Source organism: Pezoporus wallicus, unplaced genomic scaffold (genome assembly GCF_028554395.1).
Source record: "Pezoporus wallicus isolate ANWC-B61680 ecotype Strahan unplaced genomic scaffold, APGP_CSIRO_Pwel_v1 contig_5261, whole genome shotgun sequence".
Taxonomy (NCBI): Eukaryota; Metazoa; Chordata; class Aves; order Psittaciformes; family Psittacidae; genus Pezoporus; species Pezoporus wallicus.
Genome location: NW_026642423.1, coordinates 2826180 through 2851225, shown reverse-complemented (window position 1 = coordinate 2851225; position 25046 = coordinate 2826180). Strand labels below are relative to the sequence as shown.

General features: G+C 38.6%; 1 protein-coding gene across 6 annotated transcripts; it reads right to left on the bottom strand.

Moving 5' to 3' along the window:
• Window positions 1-1173: 1173 nt before the first annotated feature.
• Window positions 1174-23533, bottom strand: LOC130610410 (cytochrome P450 27C1). 6 transcript variants are annotated; one of them, XM_057430256.1, is made up of 10 exons: window positions 22702-23532; window positions 17836-18026; window positions 16052-16251; window positions 14383-14592; window positions 12528-12691; window positions 7851-8017; window positions 6987-7065; window positions 5802-6005; window positions 3364-3476; window positions 1174-1641 (listed from the first exon to the last, which is right to left on the bottom strand). In XM_057430256.1, the coding sequence occupies exons 1-10, from the start codon at window positions 23038-23040 to the stop codon at window positions 1479-1481; spliced, it is 1830 nt and encodes a 609-aa protein (XP_057286239.1). In that variant the 5' UTR covers window positions 23041-23532; the 3' UTR covers window positions 1174-1478. The 6 variants fall into 6 exon arrangements, with proteins under 6 accessions (XP_057286239.1, XP_057286245.1, XP_057286244.1 ...); XM_057430262.1 differs by having other exon boundaries at window positions 17836-17953; window positions 22702-22814; XM_057430261.1 differs by lacking the exon at window positions 22702-23532 and adding an exon at window positions 19420-19628.
• Window positions 23534-25046: the final 1513 nt, after the last annotated feature.

The following is a 25046-nucleotide window of genomic DNA, read 5'->3' as shown; positions in this document are numbered from 1 at the left end:
AGTAAAGAAAAACAGAGGACAGAATACAGCTATTCTAATTAAATCATCACCTTAAACTCTCATTCTTCTGATGGCTCAAAATGTACTACTCCAGTTTATTCATTGTTAGCTGGTGATACTCGTTTTGGGCAAGTATTGCCCTTTACCTTAAGGAGTAAACACCTCAACCTGAAGGTATGAAAAAAGAACATTTCTCTCCTCCCTCAATATCCACTTTTCTAGGCTAAGTACATGAATATTTTTGAGGATACATTTAGTCTCATGCAGACATCCATGTTTCCAATACCTGGTATCTAATCTGACTGGAAGGAGTGTAATCAAGTCAGCACAATTCTGTGTCCAAAGAAACAAGTTCTCCTAAGCCCACGGTTACATAGCTTCCAGAAGTGACAGGTCTTGATCTACAAGCCTGTGGTCTGCTTAAAGCACAGGGAGGTAGACTAAAAACAAATGTCAGTGCTTTCTCTACTCACAGCAACTTTATTAACTTGATAATCTTAGTAGTTGCGTTACCTGTTCAAACCAAACTCCACCTTTCTTGAACATGTAACACTGTACATAGCACTTAAGATGCAGTCTCAGCTACTCTTTCCTCATCTCTAGCAAAGATACTTTATCTCGTACATTCTAGGCTTTGTTTTTCATTACTCTAACACTTGCAGTTTCCAGTCATCTGTGATTAACTTAGGTCTTTCTCTACACATTTCATTTTCAGCTGGTGAGCTCCTCAAATAAATGATTTTTATTCCCTACATACATGTCTTTTGTTGTTAAATGCCATCCCATCTCTATTATATTCTGGGTTCTGTTGGTTTTGGTGTGTTTTGGGTTGTACTTCATGCCTTCACTCTTTATATCATTAGTAGTCTTCTATGTATTAATTATCACTAATCAAAACATTACATTAGAGTCAGCCCTAGGGTATTTCTTGGGTAATTCTGCCACTAACTTTCCTCCAGACTGACAATACTTCTAATATAGTATTACCTCTCTATCAGCCAGGTCACCACACATGTTAAATTCTTGTGTGAATCGCGGTCTTTTCTAGCTGAACTAGCAATTTCTCATGTATCAGCGAATCTTCCATTTCTATCCAACAAGTCAAAAACTTCAAAATGCTAAAGAAAAATGCAATTATAAATAGCAATTGAAATAAGAACCAGGACTTGTAAATTCCGTATAAATATTTTATTATGTATAAAAGACAACTTACATGGGTAGATACTCTATTAAAAAAAATCACAAGCTTTCTGTTTTCATTAAAAGACTCAAATGCTTTAAAGAGCATTTTAGAATACCTCTTCCCTCTCCTACAGTCATTAATAAGGGACTGATACCAAGTAGCAAATGTACCACAACATAGCAATGGGTGGTGTTTCTAACGATGCTGACAATGCAGAAGAGGTCACCATACAGAATCCAAATTTGGATTCAAGGCCTGGGCTCCTTGGTCCCCCAGTCAACAAAACCAGGCGGAGTTATGGAGTCAAATAGTCAATTTGCAGACTTTTAAACAGACCTTTGCAACATGTCTCCTTTGGGATGTCAGCTGGCTCTGGCAAATACAACTCCATTCTATTTAAGATGGAGACAATTGGAAATAACAGCAGGAGAGAAAAACAAAAGGAATAAAGTGAAGACCTGGAAAACAGCATCAAAAGGGAAGCTTGTTAAAGGAAAAAACTGTTCACAGATCTCCTGTTTTTCTTACAGGACATGTATTTACTCAATATAGGATTAACATTTTAAAGTCATCATGTAAGCAGTTACCTTCTCACAGATCAGATCAATTTTGTTTAGTGGTATTATTTTATATATGAGATCCATACAAATTTTTTTTGTTTTTCTTTTGTCAAGACCTTGAAAAGGCACAACAAAAAGTAACCAAAATACTACAATGATGGGACTGTAGTAGTTATCTAAGTTGAATTTCATGTACACCATTAAAAATACCATGTGTTATTTAACTTGTAACCTGTCTTTGACTTCTTCGAGCTAGATGAGCAAAGAAAAATGTGGCCATGTTAAAAACTGAGTTGCATAACTTTTTTTAACTCTTCATATGGTTGAGAAGTTTATGGGTATCAGTATGTAAACTACCTCACGAACAGCAGTCAGAGCCTGATGCGTAAAGAGTTAACTATACATAATTACAGTTAATTTATTAGGTTATGTAGGTTTGAATGATGTTCAAGGCATAACATGGTCCTAAGGTATCAGGTTTCTCCCAGAAATGATGAAGTTAGGTTAGTGCAGTGACACTAAAGTTATCTAAAGACTGAAGTATCATGCAAGAGAGACTTTTCTGTTAGTTGTCACAGGAAAAACAAAAAAAAAAAAAAAAAACCAACAACAAAACCTTTCAGGTATTTACTCTTCGTAAAGAAGACATTAAGACAGCAGATAGTAAGAAGAAAAAATCTCCAAATACTTTAGTAGTCACATTTTCATCCTACTGAAGGGAACTGTGCACCTGCCTATGGGTTCAGCATGGCACAATGGGAAGTTTCCAGTTCTTACTGTTGAAGAATTTTAACTGAATTATTAAAATGTAGCAACAACTTAATTATTTACATTTAGTTTTGGAATAATATTAACTAGAATGGTGAAAGTGGCTTGTGCTGATCCACTTAGCATATGCTTTGGTGATGAGAATAATGTCTGGATTCATAACTCTACAATGTGACACTTAAGCTTTTATTTTAAAGATTTTTTTTTCTTAATTATATAGAAACATTCATGGGGATTATGTTTGGATAAATTTTCAATGGTTCTGTATTTTGAGCCTAACCAGAAACTGACATGAATTTTATTTTTTCTGTCTTTACTTTTCATATTACTGTATTAACTTTTTAATACACACGAGGTAAATGTTTCTACAGACAAGAGAGAAATGATCTCAGAATTTCAATGTTAGGTGGAAACCTTTAAAAAACATGGGAGGACAAGAAACAAGGAAACACAAGCTCAACTAATTTTCACAAATTATATACTAAAACGCATGCTCGCAAATAGACGCACCGAGTAACTGACTTTCATGACAAAGCAGTGTAACAAAAGCACTGAATGATAGGACTGAATTTTGGTTGGGTTTTTTCTCAATGCATATGTTGCTGTTACTAGGAATCTTTCCAGGTAAGGGCAGATACCCAGTGCAAGAAGTAATTTTTTCACTATGTTTTCATATGTGTAATTATTACAGAAGAGGTAATTTCTCTTATGTACTGCTAGTACTAAGGCAGAACATAATCCTTGACCATTTTGCCAATACAAACCATAAAACAAGTATAATTAAACATCCATAAGATGCAAGTCTGTTCCCATAAAAATCATACAAGTATTTCCAAAACACTGGAGTCTCACTTTCTGTCAGAAAATCTCACATTGATGGAGTTTCCAGGAGTCAAAAGTCCATGAGTTTTGGCATGAACTGGTTCAGTTTTGGGAGAAATTTTGATCTCAAAATTCTGAAGCAACTGTGAAAATAAACAGGACAAATATTACAAAAGCTGCAGAATTACGAAGATTAGACTTTGGAGAAGAGAACGTAACAGACTGTCATAAACAATATTTCTGTTGCCAATTCTGTGGAGTCTTAAGTGCTATGATTCCCACACAGAAAAAATGGTTGTTAGAAAGTGAAGATTATGGTTAAAAATCTTCCTCCTTTGACTGAGGAAGGACTGAGCCAGTCCTTTCTGAAGAATTTCCACAAAACCAGATTAAACAGTCTGAGCTATCAAAGAAACTGAGATCTCTTCAAACCTCGTGAGCAGCAACTGTCCAGGGCACCAAATGAAACAATCATAGTTCAGGAAGTCAAATACTAGAGCCTCTCCTGAACAGAACCACTATAATTCAATCATCCAGGCTCTCCATACATTAAAATTCTATTTCCATACACTTAACAAAACTGAGAATCAATTGCAAATCAGAGAAATAATGGGCTAAAAGAAACTTCAAGAGATCTTTCTCACTCATCCTGAGGCTGAGCATAGAATAACTGCTATCTATTTTTAAACCTTCAAGAAGGAGATACCATAACATCCTCAACTTTTCCCAACTCTCACTTTGTCCTGTACACTAAGCAATCTTCTCTTATCCTTCTAGTAAGCATGATGAGCAATGTGTTATTTTCATATATATAACTATCTTTTAGTGTTATGTCTTTGATGAAATTTTCATCCCATTCTTCTCTTTTTCAAGCCCCTCATCTTTCTTATTCTCTCAGTCTTCCCCCCGTTTGACTATGCTGTCCTTAAAATGCAGCACACAATTTGTTGTGTATCATTATCTAGCCAAGGATTTGTCAGACTGTTAAGACTGAGTAATTTAACTCCTCTTTCTGATATACAACATGCTTGCTAATACTGTTAATATACCCAAGAATTACACTGCTTCGTCAGAATTAGCATAATTATCGCTGACAGATTTTTTACTATTTCCCTCAAGTCTGTTTCTGTGGTACTAATTACCCAGTCAGCAACTTGTAGTTAATGCAACTGATTTCTTCTACAGGCAGTAACTTGCAACTTTTCTTAGTGAACAATTTTGTGTTGATTCTGGAACATTTCTCCATTTTTTCATAATTCTGTATTCACCTCCTTTGATTTTAACTTCATTTATGTCAGCTTGGTATCCTATGCAAACACTAAAAGCATTCTCTAATCCATCATTTCCACTGTTAATGAAAATACCAACCTAAATCAAAAGCAGGACAGTCTTACAGAATTTTAATAAAATGCTTTCCCAGTGGAACAGCTGCTGCCTCCAGCTATTTCTTTTTTCTAATTAGTTGTGCATGCATTTTATAGGTACTTCCATCTGGAACAAATTTTATTAATTTAATTATGAGAACAATGTATAAGACATGGAAAATACTTCCTGAAGTACCTCGATGCTTGTAAATACGTTCTGTGCTATTTTATTCCAGCTTCTTTCCAGGAAACAAAAGCAGGCTCACTATTACTTCCTTGATACTCCTTTTGAAAAAGAAGCAAGTATGTTTGTTTTATCCAGCCCCCTGAGAGCTATCTCACTGTGAGTTCCAAAAGACAGACACTTAATTGTTCAGAGATTGCCCTAGGAGTTTACTTAAGGAAATTCTAAGGTAAATTCAATCAAGCTTTGCTTTGAATACATACAATGGTCTAAATATTTCTATAGATAAGTAACTATAAATAGTTTCCAAATTTTTGCACAACCTGAGCTCAGTATTTGCATTAAATGGTGTCTTCTAAATGACAAAAAATGCAGCAGCTGTTGCGAAGCTTTCTTTATGACATGAAGCAATGGAAAACTATATATATATGTAAATACTAACTACTTATATAACTATAAATTATGTATATCCAAAGCAATAATAAGGTTAGAAGAAAGAACAAGAAAGGACAGAAGACCACAGAACATAGAAAATTCTACTATTTGTCATTACACTGTGGTCATTACAGGATATAAAAACTACTTCATGTAAATTCTTCATAACTAAAATACTGAAACTGAGCAGATGATAATTGTAGTATACATTAAGAAAGACTTCAAATTTGCTTACAAAAACTTTCTATACTGAATCTATATATTTCCTTAAAAATCTTACCTTTATATGTACTATAAGGATTTATAATTCTGCAATGTAGTTTAACTAGCATGTCACATTTCAAGCATCCTTTGCAGGATAAGTATATTAAACAATACCCAAAAACAAAGTTTTTGAGCACTGTAAGATATCCAGAAATGGTATACATAGAAAAGAATCATACCAATATATTTTTCTTCTTGTAATGCTGTCACATAGTTCTAACCTGAATCAATGCAAGATGAATTTCCAACTCTGCAATTCTTTTTCCTATGCAACTTCGAATGCCATAACCAAAGGGGATGGAACCAAAATTGTCTACTCTGTCAAAGTTATCTTTCCTCAGCCAGCGCTCAGGTCGGAACTCATCTGCCATTGTGAAATTTTCTTCACTGTATGAAGTAGCATAATGACAGAGTGCCAGCTGCGTCTGAGGAAATAAATCATATTTATACTTAGCTAACTCCAATATATATAATACAAAATTATTTGTAATTAATGCCATTCCTGCAATATGAGGTGATAAATATTAAGTATTTTTGAGTAATTCTAGAAGAAAAAACAGATACCTGGAATATCAGATCACATTCTCACCTGGTTGAATGAAATAAGCTTCAAATTGTTTAAAATGTTGCTGGATACATTAGAGAAGATGCAGTAGGGAATGAGATGGGAACAAAAGTCACAAGTACTGGGAATTGTCTCAGTATGAGAGGAAGAGAAAAGATACAAGACAATGGAAAAGTAAAAAAAAATAGATGATGAGAAGGAAAAAACACCACACCACCTCAGGAAAAAGAACAGCAATAGTTGATGTGATGATGTTTCCAAATTAATTGGGGGGGGGGGGGTGTGTTTAGAAGGATCTGTGTGGAATAATATTTAAATAACTGTATTAAGAATTAAGAATCCTAACTGATTTAAAGCTACATTGCTCTAACAGGAATGCTGCCACTTAAAATAGAGCCATACCGTTCTACCATGATCTCTGTGCAATCTTTGCTGGATTTAAACTGTGACAATAGTATAAGGAAAAGATTCATAATTTTAAAAGGAAATTAAACTCTTTCTGCAAGGGGAATTAAAAGGCAAAGAATTAGAAAACTGCAAGAATAATGAAATTAATGCTTTTTAAATGAAATTGTAACATCGCACAGAGAAGTTAATAGACTACACCCTTAGGAATATTAAAAACAAGTCATGAGGACAAACCTAAAAAAAACAGCATCAACAAAGTCAATTATAAAATCCGGTTTTGCCATATAAATGGTTATTATTAAAATATTTTCCTCTTAATGCTCTAACTTGGTGAAATCATTTGAAATCAATTAAGTGGATATATATTGTAAAATCACATTTCATACATAAAAAATAAACTGTGTTCTCTGGAGAGGACTGCAATAGAACCTACCCCTTTAGGTATCAAGTATCCTCCAACTATCAAGTCTTTTTGGGTCACTCTTCCATTTCCTGGCAATACTGGATATAACCTAGAGATAAATATTTATGAGAAATAATATCTAAATACAACTTTAAAAGTTTAGATTCCAATGTGCATTTGCAAATATGCATTATGAATGCAATATACATTCACAGCAAAAAGGTTTTTCAAAAGTACAGAACACCTTGGAGATTCAAAAGCCTTGAATCATCTCTGAGAATGTGATTAATACCTGAGAAAATTTATTACTAATAACTGGAGGTTGAGCTGTTTGGCCTGTATATTTATTTTCTTTACACATGTACAAAAAATGCAATCAACTTGTCAAGCTGGAGATGTTTTAGCACTACTGGGAGGTGAAAAAGCCTTATTGATGCCTTCCCTAAGGTCCTCTTACTGCCCTAACCTCACTATGAACGTTTGGTATAAACATTAAAAAAGTAAGTCACAAGCCTTCAATTTAAATCAAGAAGCTTAAAATCACTGTAGTGGCACCGCAAAGTACCAGTGTGGGGCAGGAGGTTGTTGCAGTCCATCAGAGACTAATACTTTAAAAGGCAAAAACCTAGCTTTCAATTACTTACCTTAACAGACATGTCTTACATATGTCATACTACTTCTGTCACACTAAAAGCATTAAACATTATACAATTGAACATATTTCATTGCTTAGGCATCCTTGGACACAATACTTATACAATAAATAAAAGCAGAAGCAGCAAACAGCAAGTAACAGAAACCAACTACAAATGTTAGTATGGACTCAAAATCCACTACAGCTACATGGAATTAATTTTTTTAATTAATGGTTATAGTTGTCGGCTACCTACTTACCTCAAGGTTTCTTTCAGCACAGCTCTAATCAAAGGCAATTTTGGGATATCATGAGCAACAGGAACTTGGTCTTTCCCCACTTTATGGACTATTTCCTCATAAACACATTGTTGAACCTTGGGGTGCTTCGCCAACATGTATGTTGCCCAGGACAAAGTAAAAGAAGTCTAAGGAAGAAAGCACATAACCACCATCATCAAGTTCAAAAAGACTAGTTTAAGAATAACTTCAAGCCAAGAAAAACAACCAGTTTTCAACTATGTGTTTCATAAATTTACGGTTATAAAACAGACTGGCAATGATTCATATCTGGACTCAATGAGATGTTGTCAGATATCACCAGCACTCCTTCATCTTTTTTCCAGCCAAAAATCGCCCACATACCAAAACAATCCATGCTGATATTTTTCTAGTGATATATAAAAAGCAACAGAAAAAACAAATGCAATCAAAACTACATGAACACTCTAAACAAAAATGGATTAAGTTAACTGTTAGTTTTCAATATGTGTTTCACCTTTCTTTCCAACAAAATTGTTTCACAGGAAGCAAGACAATACACAGGAATCAAGAGAATACTACTCAGAATATTACCAAACCCTTTTAAGCATATGGTGGTCTCCTATTAGCCTCCACACAACAGATTTGATATTATCACTAAGATTATACCTTATCCTTTGGTAAGCAGTGCTATATCACAACTAGCACTTTCTACCTCACAAAAATTCTCATTTGACTGAAATTCAGCATCCTATTGACAGCTTTCTTAAGGAAGCTTGAAGAAGAGCTTATATATTCAAAGTGGCCCCAAAGATGTTAAAATACACTCCCCTCCTAACTAATGATGCGAATAATTAGCAAGGCTCCAGAAGAGAGGTACTGTGTGAAAAATAAGTTTAAAATATTTTTACAAAGGAAGAAATGGGACACAAGTCAGAAGACAGTTCAACTCTGAGCACAAGATAATTTAAAGGAGCCCATCATCTAATCCTCTTTCACCTCAGCTGGAAAGGTGGCACTTCAATGCACACTTGTGGTTTAGGACACATTCTGAGATCATGCACTCCATCTGTACTAACATGGAAATAAGTACAGTGATACAATATTTACCATTATTTTAACCACGAGTCCCCTCTGTTTAAGCTACATGGATTTCTCAGGCTATCCCATTCAAATACTAGACAGACTCTGGACACTTTGCTTCTACTGCCACTTGCACCCAGACATTAAGGTCAAGCAAATAGCCTTACTTGATGCTGTTTCCCTCACAACTATCACTGAAGACAGAAAATTTACCATGAAAATGTATTTTCAGTGTTCCTGAGTAGTTATGGCAAAGTGACAATGCAATCATTCTGTTCCTTACCTATATTGTTCTTAGTAACTTCATAAAACCATAGAGTGGTTTGGGTTGGAAGGGGCCTTAAGGATCATCCAGTTCCAACCCCCCTGCAATGGGTAGGGACACCTTCCACTAGACCAGGTTGCTCAAAGACCCCTCCACCCTGGCTTTGAACACTGCCAGGGATGGGGCATCCATAAATTCTCTGGGCAACCTGTTCCAGTGCCTCACCACTCTCACAGTGAAGAATTTCTTCCTAATATCTAATGTAAATCTACCCTCCTTCAGTTTAAAGTCAGTTCCCCATGTCCTATTACTACATGATGCTGGGAAAAGCCCCTCTCCAGCTTTCCTGTAGGCCCCCTTTAAGTACTGAAAGGCTGCTGTAAGGTCTCCCTGGAGCCTACTCTTCTCCAGGCTGAAGAAGCCCAATTCTCTCAGCCTATCTTCATAAGAGAGGTGTCTCAGCCCTCATCTTTGTAGCCTTCCTCTGGACTTGCTCCAACAGATCCATATCCTTCTTATGTTGGGGGCCCAGAACTGGATGCAGTACTCCAGTTAGGATCTCATGAGAGTGAAGCAGAGGTGCAGGATCACCTCCCTTGGCCTGCTGGTCATGCTCCTTTGATGCATCCCAGGATACAACTGGCTTTCTGGGCTGCAAGTGCTCTTTGCCAGATTATGTTGAGCTTCTAATCAACCAGCATCTCAGGGCTGTTTATAATCCAGTCTCCACCCAGCCTGTATTTGTGTTTGGGATTGCCCCAACCCAGGTGGCAGGACCTTGTATTTGGCCTTGTTGAACTTTAGGAGGTTTGCACCAGCCCACCTCTCAAGCCTCTCAAGATCTCTCTGGATGGCACCCCTTCCCTTCACTGAGTTGACAGCACCACACAGCTTAGTGTCATCAGCAAACTTGCTGAGGGCACACTCAATCCCAATGTTGATATTGCTGACAAAGATGTTGAACCGACCCCTGAGAAACACCACTCAACACTGGTCTCCACTTGGACATCAAGCTGCTGACCATAACTCTTTTGAGTGCAGCCATCAAGCCAATTCCTTATCCATTGAGTGGTCCATCCATCAAATCTATGCCTCTCCAATTTAAAAACAAGGATGCTGTGCAGGACAGTTTTAAATGCTCTGCACAAGTCCAGACAGATGATGTCAGTTGCTCTTCCCTTATCCACCAATGCTGTAACCCCATCATAAAAGGCCACTAAATTTGTCAGACACTATTTGCAAAGCCATGCTGGCTGTCACCTCCTCATTTTCCATGTGCCTTATCACAGTTTCCAGGAGGATCTGCTCCATGCTTTTGCAGCATTTCAGACAGAAAAACTGTAACTTCTACCACATTTTTTTTGAAATATTTTTAAGTGTATTTTTTCAACTTGTATAATGAAGAGAGACAAAAAGTTTCCTATGTAGAAAGTGAAACAGCTTTATTTTCAGCTTCTCACTCATTGGTACAACAAAGCATCAGGCTATAAACAATGTATGGATAAAAACACCAACTTCCTGAAATGCCCTATTTTGGGCTTATATCTAAGAAAAATTTAGAATCCAAATTCATCATGTCTTGTCTTCAAACAAATGCTAGAAGTATCATTCTCAGAACCTTTCTTTTTTTCTTCTTGCAATATTGAGTGTCCCTTGCTAAAATGCAACCCTGTTTTATTCCTCTCAGACCTCAGAGGAGCTGGCAATTGTGCCAGCTGTATACAGAACTCTGATAAAAACACTGTTTCTTCCCAGGTTCCCAGCTCCTTCATAACCTCTTAAAAATTAGCACTGTTCCAGGGACAGCCAAAAGGCTCTGTAGCTAAAACCTGCCTTACAATTTTGTTGAAAGCTTTTATAAACCTCTTTCAGTTTCCATGATAAAATAAGAACTGAAGTGACAGCGGTAGGGGAAAAGATTCCCTCAGTTTCAGTCTTGCATTTGAAAATGAGGAAATCAGAAGTACCATTCTCTTACAAAAAAAAAAAAATTCTGCTGGCTGAGAAAGCTGAGTCAAATGGAAAGGGAAAGTTGTTGGCATGAACTTGAACCTTTTCCTCTTAGTTTAATGAAAACTCTGTCACACACTAAGAATGGAAGATTAATGTATGAAATATTAGAAAATGAATGGGATGAATAACTGTGCTTTACTTGAGAACCAAACATCAAAAAGCTCTCCAAACTCATAAGCCCTTTGGGATATTTAACCAATGAAACAATCTTCAGCACATAAATAAGTTTTACATATGCTCCTTATGTTGGAATTCAAAAGTACTACTTTTTTTTTTTTTAATAAATTTTCTTAAATCAAAAAAAAATCTGATTTCAGTTATCCAGAGAGGGTTTTTACTTTAAGGCTACTTTACTTTTTAACTAGTTTTAAACTTTTCTACTGTAAGACTATTAAACAGTCCTACATAGCACTTTATCAAATTCGTATACTTTAAAAATTTGTTCAGTTACAATCATTTACAATATTCACTGATATTCTGAATAACTCTGTATACTTTGTGTATACAACAGAATAACTCATTTTTATCCTTTCTCATTCTTCTGATTGTCATGCTGCAGTCAATACCAAGCTACACTGATGACAGGAATGAGAGGAAGGGAACATACATACATGACTTTAATATTTCTTCAAATACTCTAGATGACAAATCAGAAGAATGAGGAAAGATGGCCACATAAAATGCTTCACTAGGTGTTAACATATTCCATACGCTAGCCTCATTAGTACTGAGCCCCGTTACCACAGCTCTTTGCCTCAGACTGACTGTATGTTGCCAACACAAGCATGGGTAAACTTATGCCTTATCCACATTAGTGCTTGTATAACACCCACCTCCTAATAAACCTCAATAGAACCCAGGAGCCAATCCATAATATGTGCCTCAGTTGATTTATTAGCCACACAAGAAATTCCTTCACCAAATTTTACCTACGAGTTTACTGATCAATTTTTTTCACACTAACTCTCAGCAGCCTTTTTTATTGTGGTCTACCTAAAGAAGCACAAATACCAACCCAGTATTCAAACTAGTACAAGAAAATGTATGAAATTTAAGGCCAGTGTAAAAACAATTGTTATTTTATCTGTTTAAGAAACTGCAGGACCCAAAGTGATGGGTTCCTAGCTAGAACAGAACACCAGTTTCATTCCAGCAGAGAGATTACAAAGTGATGTATTTTCTACCACTTTAAAAATGTCATGACTTAAATGTGTCAGAATTTATGTCCTTATAAATAACATAACCCCCCTGAAGACTGCTGCAAATGGTACGGATTTGAAAACAACTGTGCACAAGAAAAATGGTAACAAGCTTACTGTGTCCACTCCTGCCAGAAGCATTTCAGTCATATTGGCATAGATCTCTTCCAAAGTAAGTTCCTTACTCACTAGGAGGTATGTAAGTAGCCCACCATTCACTTCTTCTCCTCGATCCAGCTGAGACTGAATAGCCTTCAATTTGTTGTCAACATGGATCTGACCTTTGGTATTAAAAAAAAAATAATAATTAAGCTTCCGTTTTTATTTTTCTGCTGGTTTCAGACAGTAATGACATTTCTCCCTTATGCTACACTACCTATAAAAATAAAATAAATGAATCTATTTTCTCAAGGAAAAGATAACAGAGTAGTGGTGGAGGTCACTGGGTACTTATAAGGAAAGACTGAGCTGACAGGAACCTAAGTAGCTCACAGCATGAGAATGCTGAGTGCAAAGAAAGGACACAGGAGACTATAGCTTCTGACAGGGAATGAAGGAAGCTGAAGGTCAAGTCTTTCTGCCCACCTGGCTTGTTTTCTGATGACCCTGATAGAAGTGGTGAACTCTGCAGAGCATGCTGTAACTCGGCACACAGAAGCTGCTACAAGATGTTAGCTGCAACCAGAAGGTCAAAGCCACAGAACTACACTGAAGATGAGGAGCATTAAGTAATAACAAAAACTGAAAAACATCAGTGAATGACACTTTGAACAAGTTCACCCACAATCCCATTTATACTTCAATGATTACAAATAGCATCTTCAGTGAAACAAGGGCTTTAAAAACAGGGAAAACCCTCAGAAACTTAATGCCTCACAGAATGAACTTACAAAATAAGAAACTAGAATTAATATGTTCCTTTGTGAAGCCTACACAAATACACACATATCACATAGTGATTTTCACCATTTGATTCCTTTCTCAGAAAGGGATTCAACAAAGAAACAGCATCACAAGTTTCAAATGGAACAAATTCCTCAAGAACAGTTTTTCAGCCACTGTTAGGACAAAGCTGAAGTCTCCTGTTATTTTTAACCCGTAAGAGGGAACAAGAGTACGTTATTGTGGGAAATAATGTAGAAGTGGCAGTGTAAAAATGTACACAGTTCACAGAAAACACACTTAAATCTCTAATGCCTACTACATGTACAGAGCAATACATATTAAAAAATAAGCATACTAGGTGTACTAAAGGTTAAGAAACTAAAGAATCTGACCTCAGGAAGGTGTACACAGACCTAACTAGACAAATAGTGCTAATAAAATAAGATTAAAAATACATGCAGCTTTCTAACATTAGAGAAAGAGGGTCCAAAATATTAAAAAGAAAAAAAAATATTGCAAAGACAAGTTCTTCTTCTTACATGAAAGCTGATTCATAAAGTAGCCTGGAATGCTTTATTTACCAAAAAAAATACTGTAGTATAGCGGTATACTTCTATGCCAACTTATATGCTTGTACAGTAGACATATAATCTTCACAAAGAGTGTAATTAACTGCTAAAGTCTAATTTTTTTATCTTTCTAGTTAATTTTAGTAGTGATTATTTGTCAGAGTAGCTGACTGAAAACTTGCTGAAGTCAACAAAACTACCTTCATTAAAATCTGAGTGGCTTAAGATAAAGTCTTGGCAAAGAACTCAAACCTGGAGTAAGGCCTGGGTGATGGAACAGATGAAGACAAGCAAAGAAACAGCAGTATAAAATAGGGAATATTTAAAGTGTACCAGTAAATTTTCTTTTCAATAGAGTATGGTTTTTAAGTGGTTCCTCTGGCCAGTCTGTGTTTAATGTGAAACTGACTTTTGCCACGATGTATTCCTAGAATTTTAGAAAAGAAATGCAGCAAGTCCTGTCCAAACACACAAAACCTGCAGAAATACAGCCAAACTTTTCTACTACTAAATCTTACTAAATTTGAAGAGTCCATCCCAGGATCTGCAGAACTCCCTCCAGGGTTTTGGAATAAGTGGACGAAGCCATTTGGGAATAGCACCTGCATACATAGTGGTCTTAAACATACTAAACATCAACTCCAGAGCCTCAATATATTCAACCGTCTGCGGCGGGACGTGGTTTTCCAGGCAGCCCAACCGGCATTCATACAGAATAGTTGCCACACCTGTACATATGAAATCAAAGAATTTGCTATACACATGCATAGATACATTTTAGTAGTTTAAGGAATTAAAATGCTAACATAATTGAACTACCTTCCAAAAATATTTAGTTATTATTACTGCAGTTGAGAGCAAATAAAATGAAATTTAGAACAGTAAAAAGGCCCAGCTAAACAGAGTACAATAGATAATGATGGTTTACTTTGCTCTTCCCCTCCATCAAACTCTCCATAAATTCTCAAGTGTATATACATGTAGCTATTTTAAGAAAATTTCCATTTTCCCTGTTCTTTGCTTTGTATTTCTTCTTTAGAGACAAAAATAATTTTAAAATCTGGCTATTTTCAACCCACTCTTCTTTCTCTAATTTTTCTCCCTGGGAAGATTATTTTTCTGTGCCTTTTATTTCTCTTGTGCCTCTTTCAGCAACTGCTAGCTCTTACGCATTCTTCTGCTCTTTACACAGTCCTTTCAAAAAAATCTTACACATTGGTTCCCTGAACATTTGACAGCGTAAGTTAATTAAAACCACAATTCATATAGGAAATATGTGTGTGCCAGGCACAAGTTATAAATGAAAAGCTAAAGGAATGCAAAGAATTTAAACCAACCCATCAGTTAAAGTGAATCTGTAAGCTCAAGAGTTTAAAATTCCATAATGTTGGTAAATCTTAGTTTAATGCCATTTTTAGAGATTATTAATGCAGAACAGACTCAGTTTAGTTTACCAAAGGCAGACACCAATTTGATACACCATCTTCATAGATGAGCAATTTGGAAGTTCTTACAAAGCCCAAATGATTCAGCTGCCCGTCAGCACAGTACCTATGTTTTTAAAAGGCGCTACGTGTAACGAGATCAGGTTCTATGCAGTCAGTTAAAGGAATGCATGAAAGAGAATAACCATTAAGATTTCTGTAAGAACACAGGAAATGCCATAATAGCTCAGGCTGGAGTTCCATTTAGCATTCCCTCACTAATGGTAGCTAGTGGCAGATGACTTTAAAGCAAGCATAACAACCCTACACTTGGCATGTGTAACATTCGAAAGCAGTATCTTTTCCCACATTAAGCTATAAAAAGAATTTAGATCCATCACACAGTGATTCTCCACCTGGAATTTGGCTAGTATGTTGTTAAAATAACATGTCTTCAAAGTCTCACAATTAGAAAGTTAGCACCCTTATTCTTGCAAAATTAATACAGAAATACAGAGTACCGAAACTGCTCAGGACCTTGATTGCACATTTTACCTATATGCCAGCATTTCCACATGAATTAACCCTTTCTACAAGGTATCATCTCTTCGGAGTCTACAAAGGAATTCTACTGATAACTGCTGTACTAAGAAGGAAGACATCTGAAAGCAGAATATCAAGCTTCCCTTTTCAGATTAATCACAAAGGGGCACTAGTCATTTGCCAAAAATGCCTAAAAAAATGTTATACAGACTGGGCTTACCTTCCATTGAATACTTGAAGAAAAGGTTGTTAACGTCGGTCACTGTTTGCCCATCGTCCTCCTGACTTCTGAGGGTGTGGATTCTCTTAATTAAGTCTGTGATTACCTCATTGACTCCCTTAGAGTAAACAGCCACATCTTTGGGTTTCAGAATTTTCTGCCTCAGTACACTTCTCATTTTTAGCCATTGTTCCCCCTCCCTAGAAGAGATTATTAATAATGTCTATACACAATTTTCCTTAACAATCATCAGCTGCATAAGAGCTTCTCAATGAAACCATTTACGATTTTTCATGTCAAATGAAAGCAAGTGGTGAAAATTATTATCACGTGTACTTGGTATTATGCTGCTATAGTTTTATGATGTATTTATTGTATATCCTCATTAAATTTCAGTGTTGCTACATGTATGTACAGGTGCAAGTCAGTCTCTGGTTTCAGTGACAGTATTTTGACTTTGACAAGTGCCTCTGTATCAGTATTTTAGTAGCAGCTAACACAAGAAATTAGCAAAATTTGCTTACTAAAATTACTTAAACATTTGAATTATTAAAATATTTAAAATGTTTCAAACAAACCAAAAAATTGTTTCTACCTAGAACTGGTGTTTAATTATCAAAGACAGGTAACACATTCAGATTTGGTAAATGAAGGATCTGATCTAGTACCATTCTGATACATCACTTTCAGGTACCCTAATTCTAAACCTACAAAGTAATAGGATAGCAGACCCAGCTATAAGGAAACAATTTACAGCTAGATTCTCCTTTAGCTGAGCTATGTATCAAAATCTTTGTGCTGAAGACTAAAAACCTGAATTTCAGCCTCTGCATGCTTTGTATAAGCACAGTATTTGGGAACAGTGCTTCCAGTGATACCTTTCCATTCCTTATTAAGACAGGCACTTGCCTTTTATGCATTTATTTTAAATTGCCACGTATTCCCCCCCTCCTTTTATTTTTCCTTCACCTGGAGCAATGCTGCTGCAAGGTACTTACTGACCAGCAAAATAATCTCTTTAGCAGACATTTTCTGACTCTCTTGATTTAAGATCTCATCTAACAAAACATAAAGAACTATTAGTTTGACTCTGAACTGCACTGAAGATTTGAGTCTGCAGTGCAACACGTAATGACTTTTCCTACTAGTAAAGAAACAGACTGTACATGGCTCTGGAAATTAGTTTCCCTCTAAACAAACTTCCTAAATAAGTGGGGATGAGGAGTAGTTTGCAGTGGCAACTAACCACACCCACATGCACTGCCAATTTATGTAAGCTTTACAGACAGAAAAGTTCTAGAATCAGCCATGTTCAAAAATATCTGCATGGGGATGTGAATTTACCATGCAGTGACTCCTCTGCATTGATTTACTGAGGGGGTAGTTCAAAGAACAATAAAGCTAAAACCAACCTGAGCCAACAAGTCCACAGAGCACACTGACAACTGGATGCAACAGTCTAGAAGCAGTAAAACCGCATTTGCACAGTGCTGTTCCAAAGTTAATAAGCCCTGTTCTGCAGTACTGCTACAAGTGAGTCAGCTCAGACAGCTCTAGTTGATACGCATTCCTCAAGAATGCTTTTGTGCAAGGTAGCTTACTCCACAAACTACCCATCATTACCATCCCTTTCAAAATTTACAGCAGAACAGACAATTCACTATCAATTCTTACCCTCTTCCCACACAGAAAAGCCTGAATTCCCAGATGACCTGTAGAGTCCTTCAGAAAATCACTAAACTTTAACAAGAAAACAAAGAAAATGAAGGAGTAGCAACACTTACGCAGAAATAAGTCCAGTGGCTCTCCCTCGCAAGTCTCTGTACTCCTGCCAGGATTCCATGTTAGCTCTTTGTGGTGCTCTACCTTCTGCTCGGAGGACTTGAGCAACCATATCTCGATCTGCAATGGATACAACAAACTGGGGACCAAAGTGAGACTTGAAGATCTTTCCATACTCCTGAGTGTGTTTTTGCTACAATATCACCAACAGAGAAACAGAAGTAAAGTATTACTAAGGAAAAATATCACAAAAGGAAACTGACAATTTGTCATACAGTGAATCAATCTATGACTTCTAGAACTTGATCACCAGGCTTTCAGTTAATGAATGGTTTGGAATGTCAGCAGAAAGCATCTAAGCATTAATGTGGAATATTCACAAGGAGAACAGAGAGGTCACACCTCTGACTGAAAAGACCCAAAGCTGTAAGGCACCAAGTGTGAGTGAAACCAAATACCAAGAAGATGAAAGGACTTGGGGCACCTAAAAACATGTCCCTTCAGATCAAACAGGTTAGAAAGAATGTCTGAGAAAATGAAAAATGTGGAGGCAAATAGGTGAAACGAACAGTAGAATACAAAAATGTAATAATTTACTTTTAACATCCTTTGTAAATACTTAGTGTACCAATTTGTTCTTTACAAATAACTACTTACAAGTTTCTCACACCTAACTAAGGACTATGACAGCACAGCAGCTTAGTGAAGAACTGCATTTTGGAACACTGTCATCAGCAATTTTCTTAGAAAGACATATGTTAATTCTGCAAAAGGAAGAAGAAGTTAAGGTCTTATTCCAACAGTGAGGTTTATTTAGTGGCTGATCTACAAGTTGCATAATTCAAGCTGGAGGCAAGAAACAGGCAATTAAGGCTTAGAAAACATTATGTATTAAAAAAAAAAAAAGTTTTCCAGTAAGATTTGTACTATAACTGTACCGTTAAATCTTACCATTTCAAATAAATTTCATTCTGATATGGGTAATGAAATGAAACACCCAACTCCCAGGAGTTCACTTGGAGTAGAGGTACATAAATATTTTAGAGGCAAAACCCCCAAAACTTAAAAGGAGTTGCTAAAGAGCTATTCTCAGGAATTTGAATTTAAGAAAGCTTTAAATTTTAACACCTTTAGTTCAGCTTAAAGTAGCAAAACAAGGTAAACCAACCAAAGCTTAACTTTGACACATTACCTTGCAGAGTAACACTGATTATAAATCAAATGTTGCATCAGATTGTAAATAAATGTAAATAAATGGTGTATAAATCACTAGTGAAAGTTTACTGTTGACCCTTGATTAACTTACAAGAAATATTTTTTTAATCAGTCTTGGTTACAGAGATGAATTTTTTAATTGCCAACAATAAGTTTAAGATACATTAATCACTCTTCAGCATATGGTACCAAGTGTTTATATAAAATGTGTATAAGCATTATATATATATTTTCTCCCCATTTTCCAAATAAAGCAAGAGTTGTGCAATTGTGGTCTCTGCCAGTCTCCTCTTTACTACTTTTGGAGCACAATGGCCAATTTCAGTTAAATTTAACAGAGAGTTAAAGGTCTCCTACAACTATATTCTTACCATTTTCAAAAATCAGCACCTGGATTCAAATGAGACACACATATTAGTCACCCTGATAAGGGAAATGCTACAATAGGAACTCAACTGTTATCATTTCTGCTTGATTGGCTGCTAACCAAACACCACATGCAGACAAGTATGCCAATAGGTGAACAAGCACATCCAAAACCCAAAGTATCTTCAGAGAAACTGAAACTGAACCTAAGGACAAATGAGAGCATGTCTTTAGAGGAAACAACGAGTTGGGAGATGAGTGCTGCAAGGAAGAGGCAGTAGAATGAGGGGAATACGGGTCACCAGTCACAAAAAACCAGGTTCAACAAATTTTGCTATTTAGAGAGTAGCTTGGTTTTTCCACTAACAGTGAGGTTTACATGTGAGGATGAACTTTAACAGAAAACGTATCAAGGGTGAAGCCATACAATCAAATAAATGCAATACTAATTTTAAAACAGAAAAAGGCAAGGACAAGATATTTGGGCATCTCTTGCTTTTAAAACAGAATGATATTCAGTGCATCAATTTCATGTTTAAAAAAAACGACAGGAATTTTCTCTTTCATATTTTCTATCACAACATAGGCTTTCTTCCCCTTGTTCCAAAACTTAAAAATATTACACTTTAATGTCTCACATACCACTCTCACCCCAGGCATTTTTGCACATCATAAATTCAAACTGCCAGCATCCAAACCTTCCCCCCTCACCTTTCTTTATACTTGCATAGCACTGATGATACAAAGGGATATAACCCCATCAAATTAAAAATACTTTCCCTTTGTCATAATTGCTGTAGGCATTACTGCTCTGGCCAGGAGTAACTGGAATCATGTTACTGAGAACAGAACCTCCTTTGTGAAAAAGGGCTCAGCTTCTCCACCCGTTCTGCATATAGCATACAAATATTTGTGCACACCAAAGGACATCATTTAAGTAGCTGTGCAGGTTACCAGAAGGGTTCAGATTAATTCATTCCTGATGTTCACTGTATTGTTAAGTTTAACAGACTGTTATTAATCCGGATAATGCCTATTTGCATCCAGCATGTATGCAAACAGTGCACTCATGACTTGTAAAGTGAGTTTTGAGACTCAAAACAGAATAAAAATCAGTATCAAACTCCTCCTTACCCTTCCTCCTGACTTCCTTTCTATGAATAATATTCATGAAAGAAGAAAATACTCATACGAGCTAGTGGTAGTGAAAAGCATATACTATGTAGTTTGTCTTACTTTTACTAGTTTGAATTATTTTCACTGTTCTGACAGTGAAAGAAATTGAATGCAAGAGTAGTTGGGGGAGCTTGGTATGCTTGTTTTTCAGTTATGGCTGATGAGTCCCTCTTAAATTCTGGATACCACCACTGAGGTAGAGAGAAAAAGAAACATAAACTAACAGAAAGCTTTAACTATCATGAATTTTCATCTGCATGTCCCTGGATTAGTAAGCAATTAAGTTGAGCAATTCATCATTGGCAATCTTGTTTAGCTTTCATCAAACACAGCATGCACTGAGGAGCTTAACGCTTGTTTTTATAGATCTAAATAGTAAATGCAACAGACAGGCAGAACCAAGCAACCTTTTTTTTTTTTTCCCTGCCTCTTTCTGGTGTTTTTAGGTCCTTTGTAAATCCTAACTTTTGAGTTTTGATCCTCAAAGCATTTAAAGTCCTGTCCTGTTCCCTTTGGTTTCCCTTTTCTGTTTTTACTTCCCACTCTTTTTTATTTCAGTGATTTTTCAGGCAGTGTACCTCTTGGGGTTCCCGCAACCTGAGAAAGGTCGCTAAGAAAAGCAAAATAACAAATGCCACGTTTGAGGTATTCCGAAGAGATCTGTACTGCCAGTGGAAAGCTTTATGGATCCACAACTGCAAAAGGATGAGAAACACTGCTTTCCTCTCTCAAACACACGTGCTCACTTCAGAATTGCTTGGATTACATGGGGAAAGGGCCCCAGGAGATGCACTGTGACTGTTTAGGAATGAAACCCACGTGTTCGGCCAAGCAACCAAAAAATTATCTTTTGTTATAGTCAGCCTTGCAGTGAGACAGTTACCCATCCCAGCATCCAGCAAATGCTGTACGGAGGAAGGATACTGGTCAGCAGCTCCTGCTGCCCCAGGCACGGATAGCCGCGCTTCTCCCTTCGCCGGCTGCGGCTGAGGTAGACAGTACACGCCGTGGCCCGTGCACCACCACAGAGGCGGCAGTGCCCAAACCACCGAGGTCAGTTCTCAACCCCCACCCCCGTTCACATTTACTTCACCGTCTCCGCACCCCGCCCGGCCTTCTCCAGAGCGACCCATGCTCCAGGTGACAGGAGCTGCCCGCCGCCCTCCCCTCACCCCGCCATCGGGCCCCTCTTCCCGCCCTCCCTTCCCCATCACCGCGAGCCAATGGGGCTGCCGGGGGAAGGGGCGCGCGGGCAGCCACCGCCGTGAGTCCACCCCCGTCCACCCCCCCCCCTCCGCGCACACACGGGGGGAGGTTTCAAACCGCCCGCCCGCCTCCCGCAGCGGGGAGTGGGGAGGCAGCCGTGGGCCGGGCAGCGCTGACAGCGGCGCGGCCAGGCGCAAATGCCGCCCCCTTCGGGGACCTATATATATGAAGTGTATTTATGTAAGGGGAGGCCGGGGCAGAAGCGAGGGCTGAAGAAACAAAATGGTCTCTTGCTCCCAGAGCAGAAGGACTGAGCTGAAGGAAGGAACGCGGCGGGAATCCCCCGCACGCATCCCGGGCGGCGGCGCCTCAGCACGCCTGAGGCGGTCCCGGGTGGAAACGGCCGGGCACTGCCTCACCTTCGGGGCGGGTGCTGCCGTCCGAGGAAAGCCCATGTTTCCCAGCTCTGCCCGCAAAAAATAAGCCCTCTGCAAGTCTGTGCAACCACCCAGTTCAAAAAGATGGATTGACTTTTTTCCCCCTTTTTAGTCTTAAGACACCTTCTAAGAGTCCAAAATAGGCATAAAGATCAAAAGGGAGAGCTCAGGCGCCCCGCGCACAGGGGACGTGGGTCCCGAGAACGGCGTGCCGACACAGCTCACACAGAACGAGCTCACAGGCTCCTCACCGAAACAAAACCGCTAAACCCTACCAGTGCTACGGGAGAGGGAGATTGAATGGGGGGATCCTCTGGATCGCGGCTCCTGGCTAACAGCGGGAACGCGGCGCTGAATAGCCGCGGTGCTGCTAACCCGGTGTCTAACCAACGTTTTGTGAGGAAAGAAGAGGAAAAGTTTAAGTAATCGCGGGGTGAATAAAACATTAAAAAGCCGAGTAAGCTGTACCTGGATTTCATGGATGCGGCCGAAGCCGTCCTTCCAGAAGAACTCGTAAAGATTGTAGAGGGTGTTGGGTCCGGGCATTTCGTGCAGGCTCTTCACCCTGCCAAGCCGGCGCGGGGCGGGCTCCAGCATTTCCCCTGCGCGCCCCGAGCTCCCCACCGTCGCCTCGCCTTTGTTCTCTGCCGCCGCTGGGGAGTTATTCTGCACCTCCAGGGACTGGCTGCTGGAAAGTTTGGGCAGCTGGTGAAACCTACTGGCAAAAAGCGCACGGTAGAAGGAAGTTCCCTCGGATTCAAGCGTCTGCTTGCATTTCATGGCCAAAACTCTCGTGAAGAAAGACATGTCTTTTAATTTCAGCAAGGTCCACTTTGCTCCTGCAGCTGCTTTTTATTTGGTTGCTCCTTCTTCGCTGCCCGCGTTAACTTGTACAAGCAGCACTCCTCCAAACTCTTACTGCATGGGCATCAGTTTACAAAGACCATTATTTAACGCTCCCTCCCCTAGGGCTGGAAAAGGGGGGTGGGTCTGGGATGAGACTTGAATAGAACTAACCTATTATTTCGTATAATTCAAATCAGATAAATTTACCCATTAAGCACACAGCCGAAGTTGAGGTTTCCCCTCTTTCCCCCATTGGTTTGGCAAAAAGCCCACATAAGGATTTATCTTCTCTTTCTCCTTCAGTAAAAAGGTGAGTTTAGAGCTATTTTTTCAGTGGCATTAATTCATTTCCGTATGCTGGAAGATCCTGTATTTCCTGTGAGGAGTTCTGTTAGTACCATTCATCATCCTGTAACATACACAGAAAACATTTCAGCATTGACACACAAGTAGCAGTGTTTTTAACAGTTTCTGTAAATAACAAGATCCAGAGATGTTATATTCATTGCAGGATGATTTAACTTTTGGACAGGATATACTCCATAAGCAGCTTGCATCAACTTTTGTAGAAAATAACCAGTGCCCTGTAGGTGCATAGAGTTGCACCCCAGTTTTGCTCCAGTTCAGCTGTGTAGATGTATTGTTCAACATCTCTGTTGGTGACATGGACAGTGGGATTGAGCACACCCTCAGCAAGTTTGCCGATGACACCAAGCTGCGTGGTTCGGTTGATACGCTGGAGGGAAGGAATGCCATCCAGAGGGACCTTGACACGCTTGTGAGGTGGGCTGATGCCAACCTTATGAAGTTTAACCATGACAAGTGCAAGGTCCTACACCTGAGTCAGAGCAATTCCAGGCACAGCTACAGGTTGGGCAAAGATGAGATTCAGAGCAGCCCTGTGGAGAAGGACTTGGGGGTGCTGGTCGATGAGAAAATGAACATGAGCCAGCTTCAGTGTGCGCTTGCAGCCCAGAAAGCCAACCATATCCTGGGCTGCATCAAAAGGAGCGTGATCAGCAGGTTGAAAGAGGTGATCCTGCCCCTCTACTCTGCTCTTGTGAGACCTCACCTGGAGTATTGTGTGCAGTTCTGGTGTCCTCAACATAAAAAGGACATGGAACTGTTGGAACAAGTCCAGAGAAGGGCCACGAGGGTGATCAGGGGACTGGAGCACCTCCCATATGAAGACAGGCTGAGAAAGCTGGAGCTGTTCAGCCTGGAGAAGAGAAGGCTGCGAGGAGACCTCATAGCAGCCTTCCAGTATCTGAAGGGGGCCTACAAGGATGCTGAGGAGGGACTCTTCATTAGGGACTCTAGTGATAGGACAAGGGGTAACGAGTTCAAACTTAAACAGGGGAAGTTTAGACTGGATATAAGGAGGAAGTTTTTTACTGTAAGATGGTGAGGCACTAGAGTAGGTTGCCCAGGGAGGTTGTGAATGCCCCATCCCTGGTGGTGTTCAAGGCCAGGTTGGACAGAGCTTGGGTGACATGGTTTAGTGTGAGATGCCCCTGCCTATGGCAGGGGGGTTGGAACTGGATGATCTTAAGATCCTTTCCAACCCTAACTACTTTATGATTCTATGATTCTATAATCACACACAGAGAACTTGAGCTCCAACCTTTATATCAGTTTTCTTTGTGCAGTTTCAAAAGTGTTTGTGTGATCTTCATATGTGTTTCTGCATGACTCCAAAGGTGTCAGTGATAATCCATAAAATGTTGATTAATTTCAGATACTATGTGGAAGAGCCACTTTGGTTTTATCTGAATCAGAAGCTGTCGTGGTTTAAACATGTAAAAAACTTCAGGACAGACAAAAGTCTCAAGGAAGATCGCCATTTGCAGAACTCAGTTATGAATCAGGAGCTGGAAAAGTAAGTTTAGTGAGCTTCAAAGTTATCAGCCTTTGTTCTCCCTCCATTTATTTTTCTACATTTGTATTTTGATACCACAATCCAATCA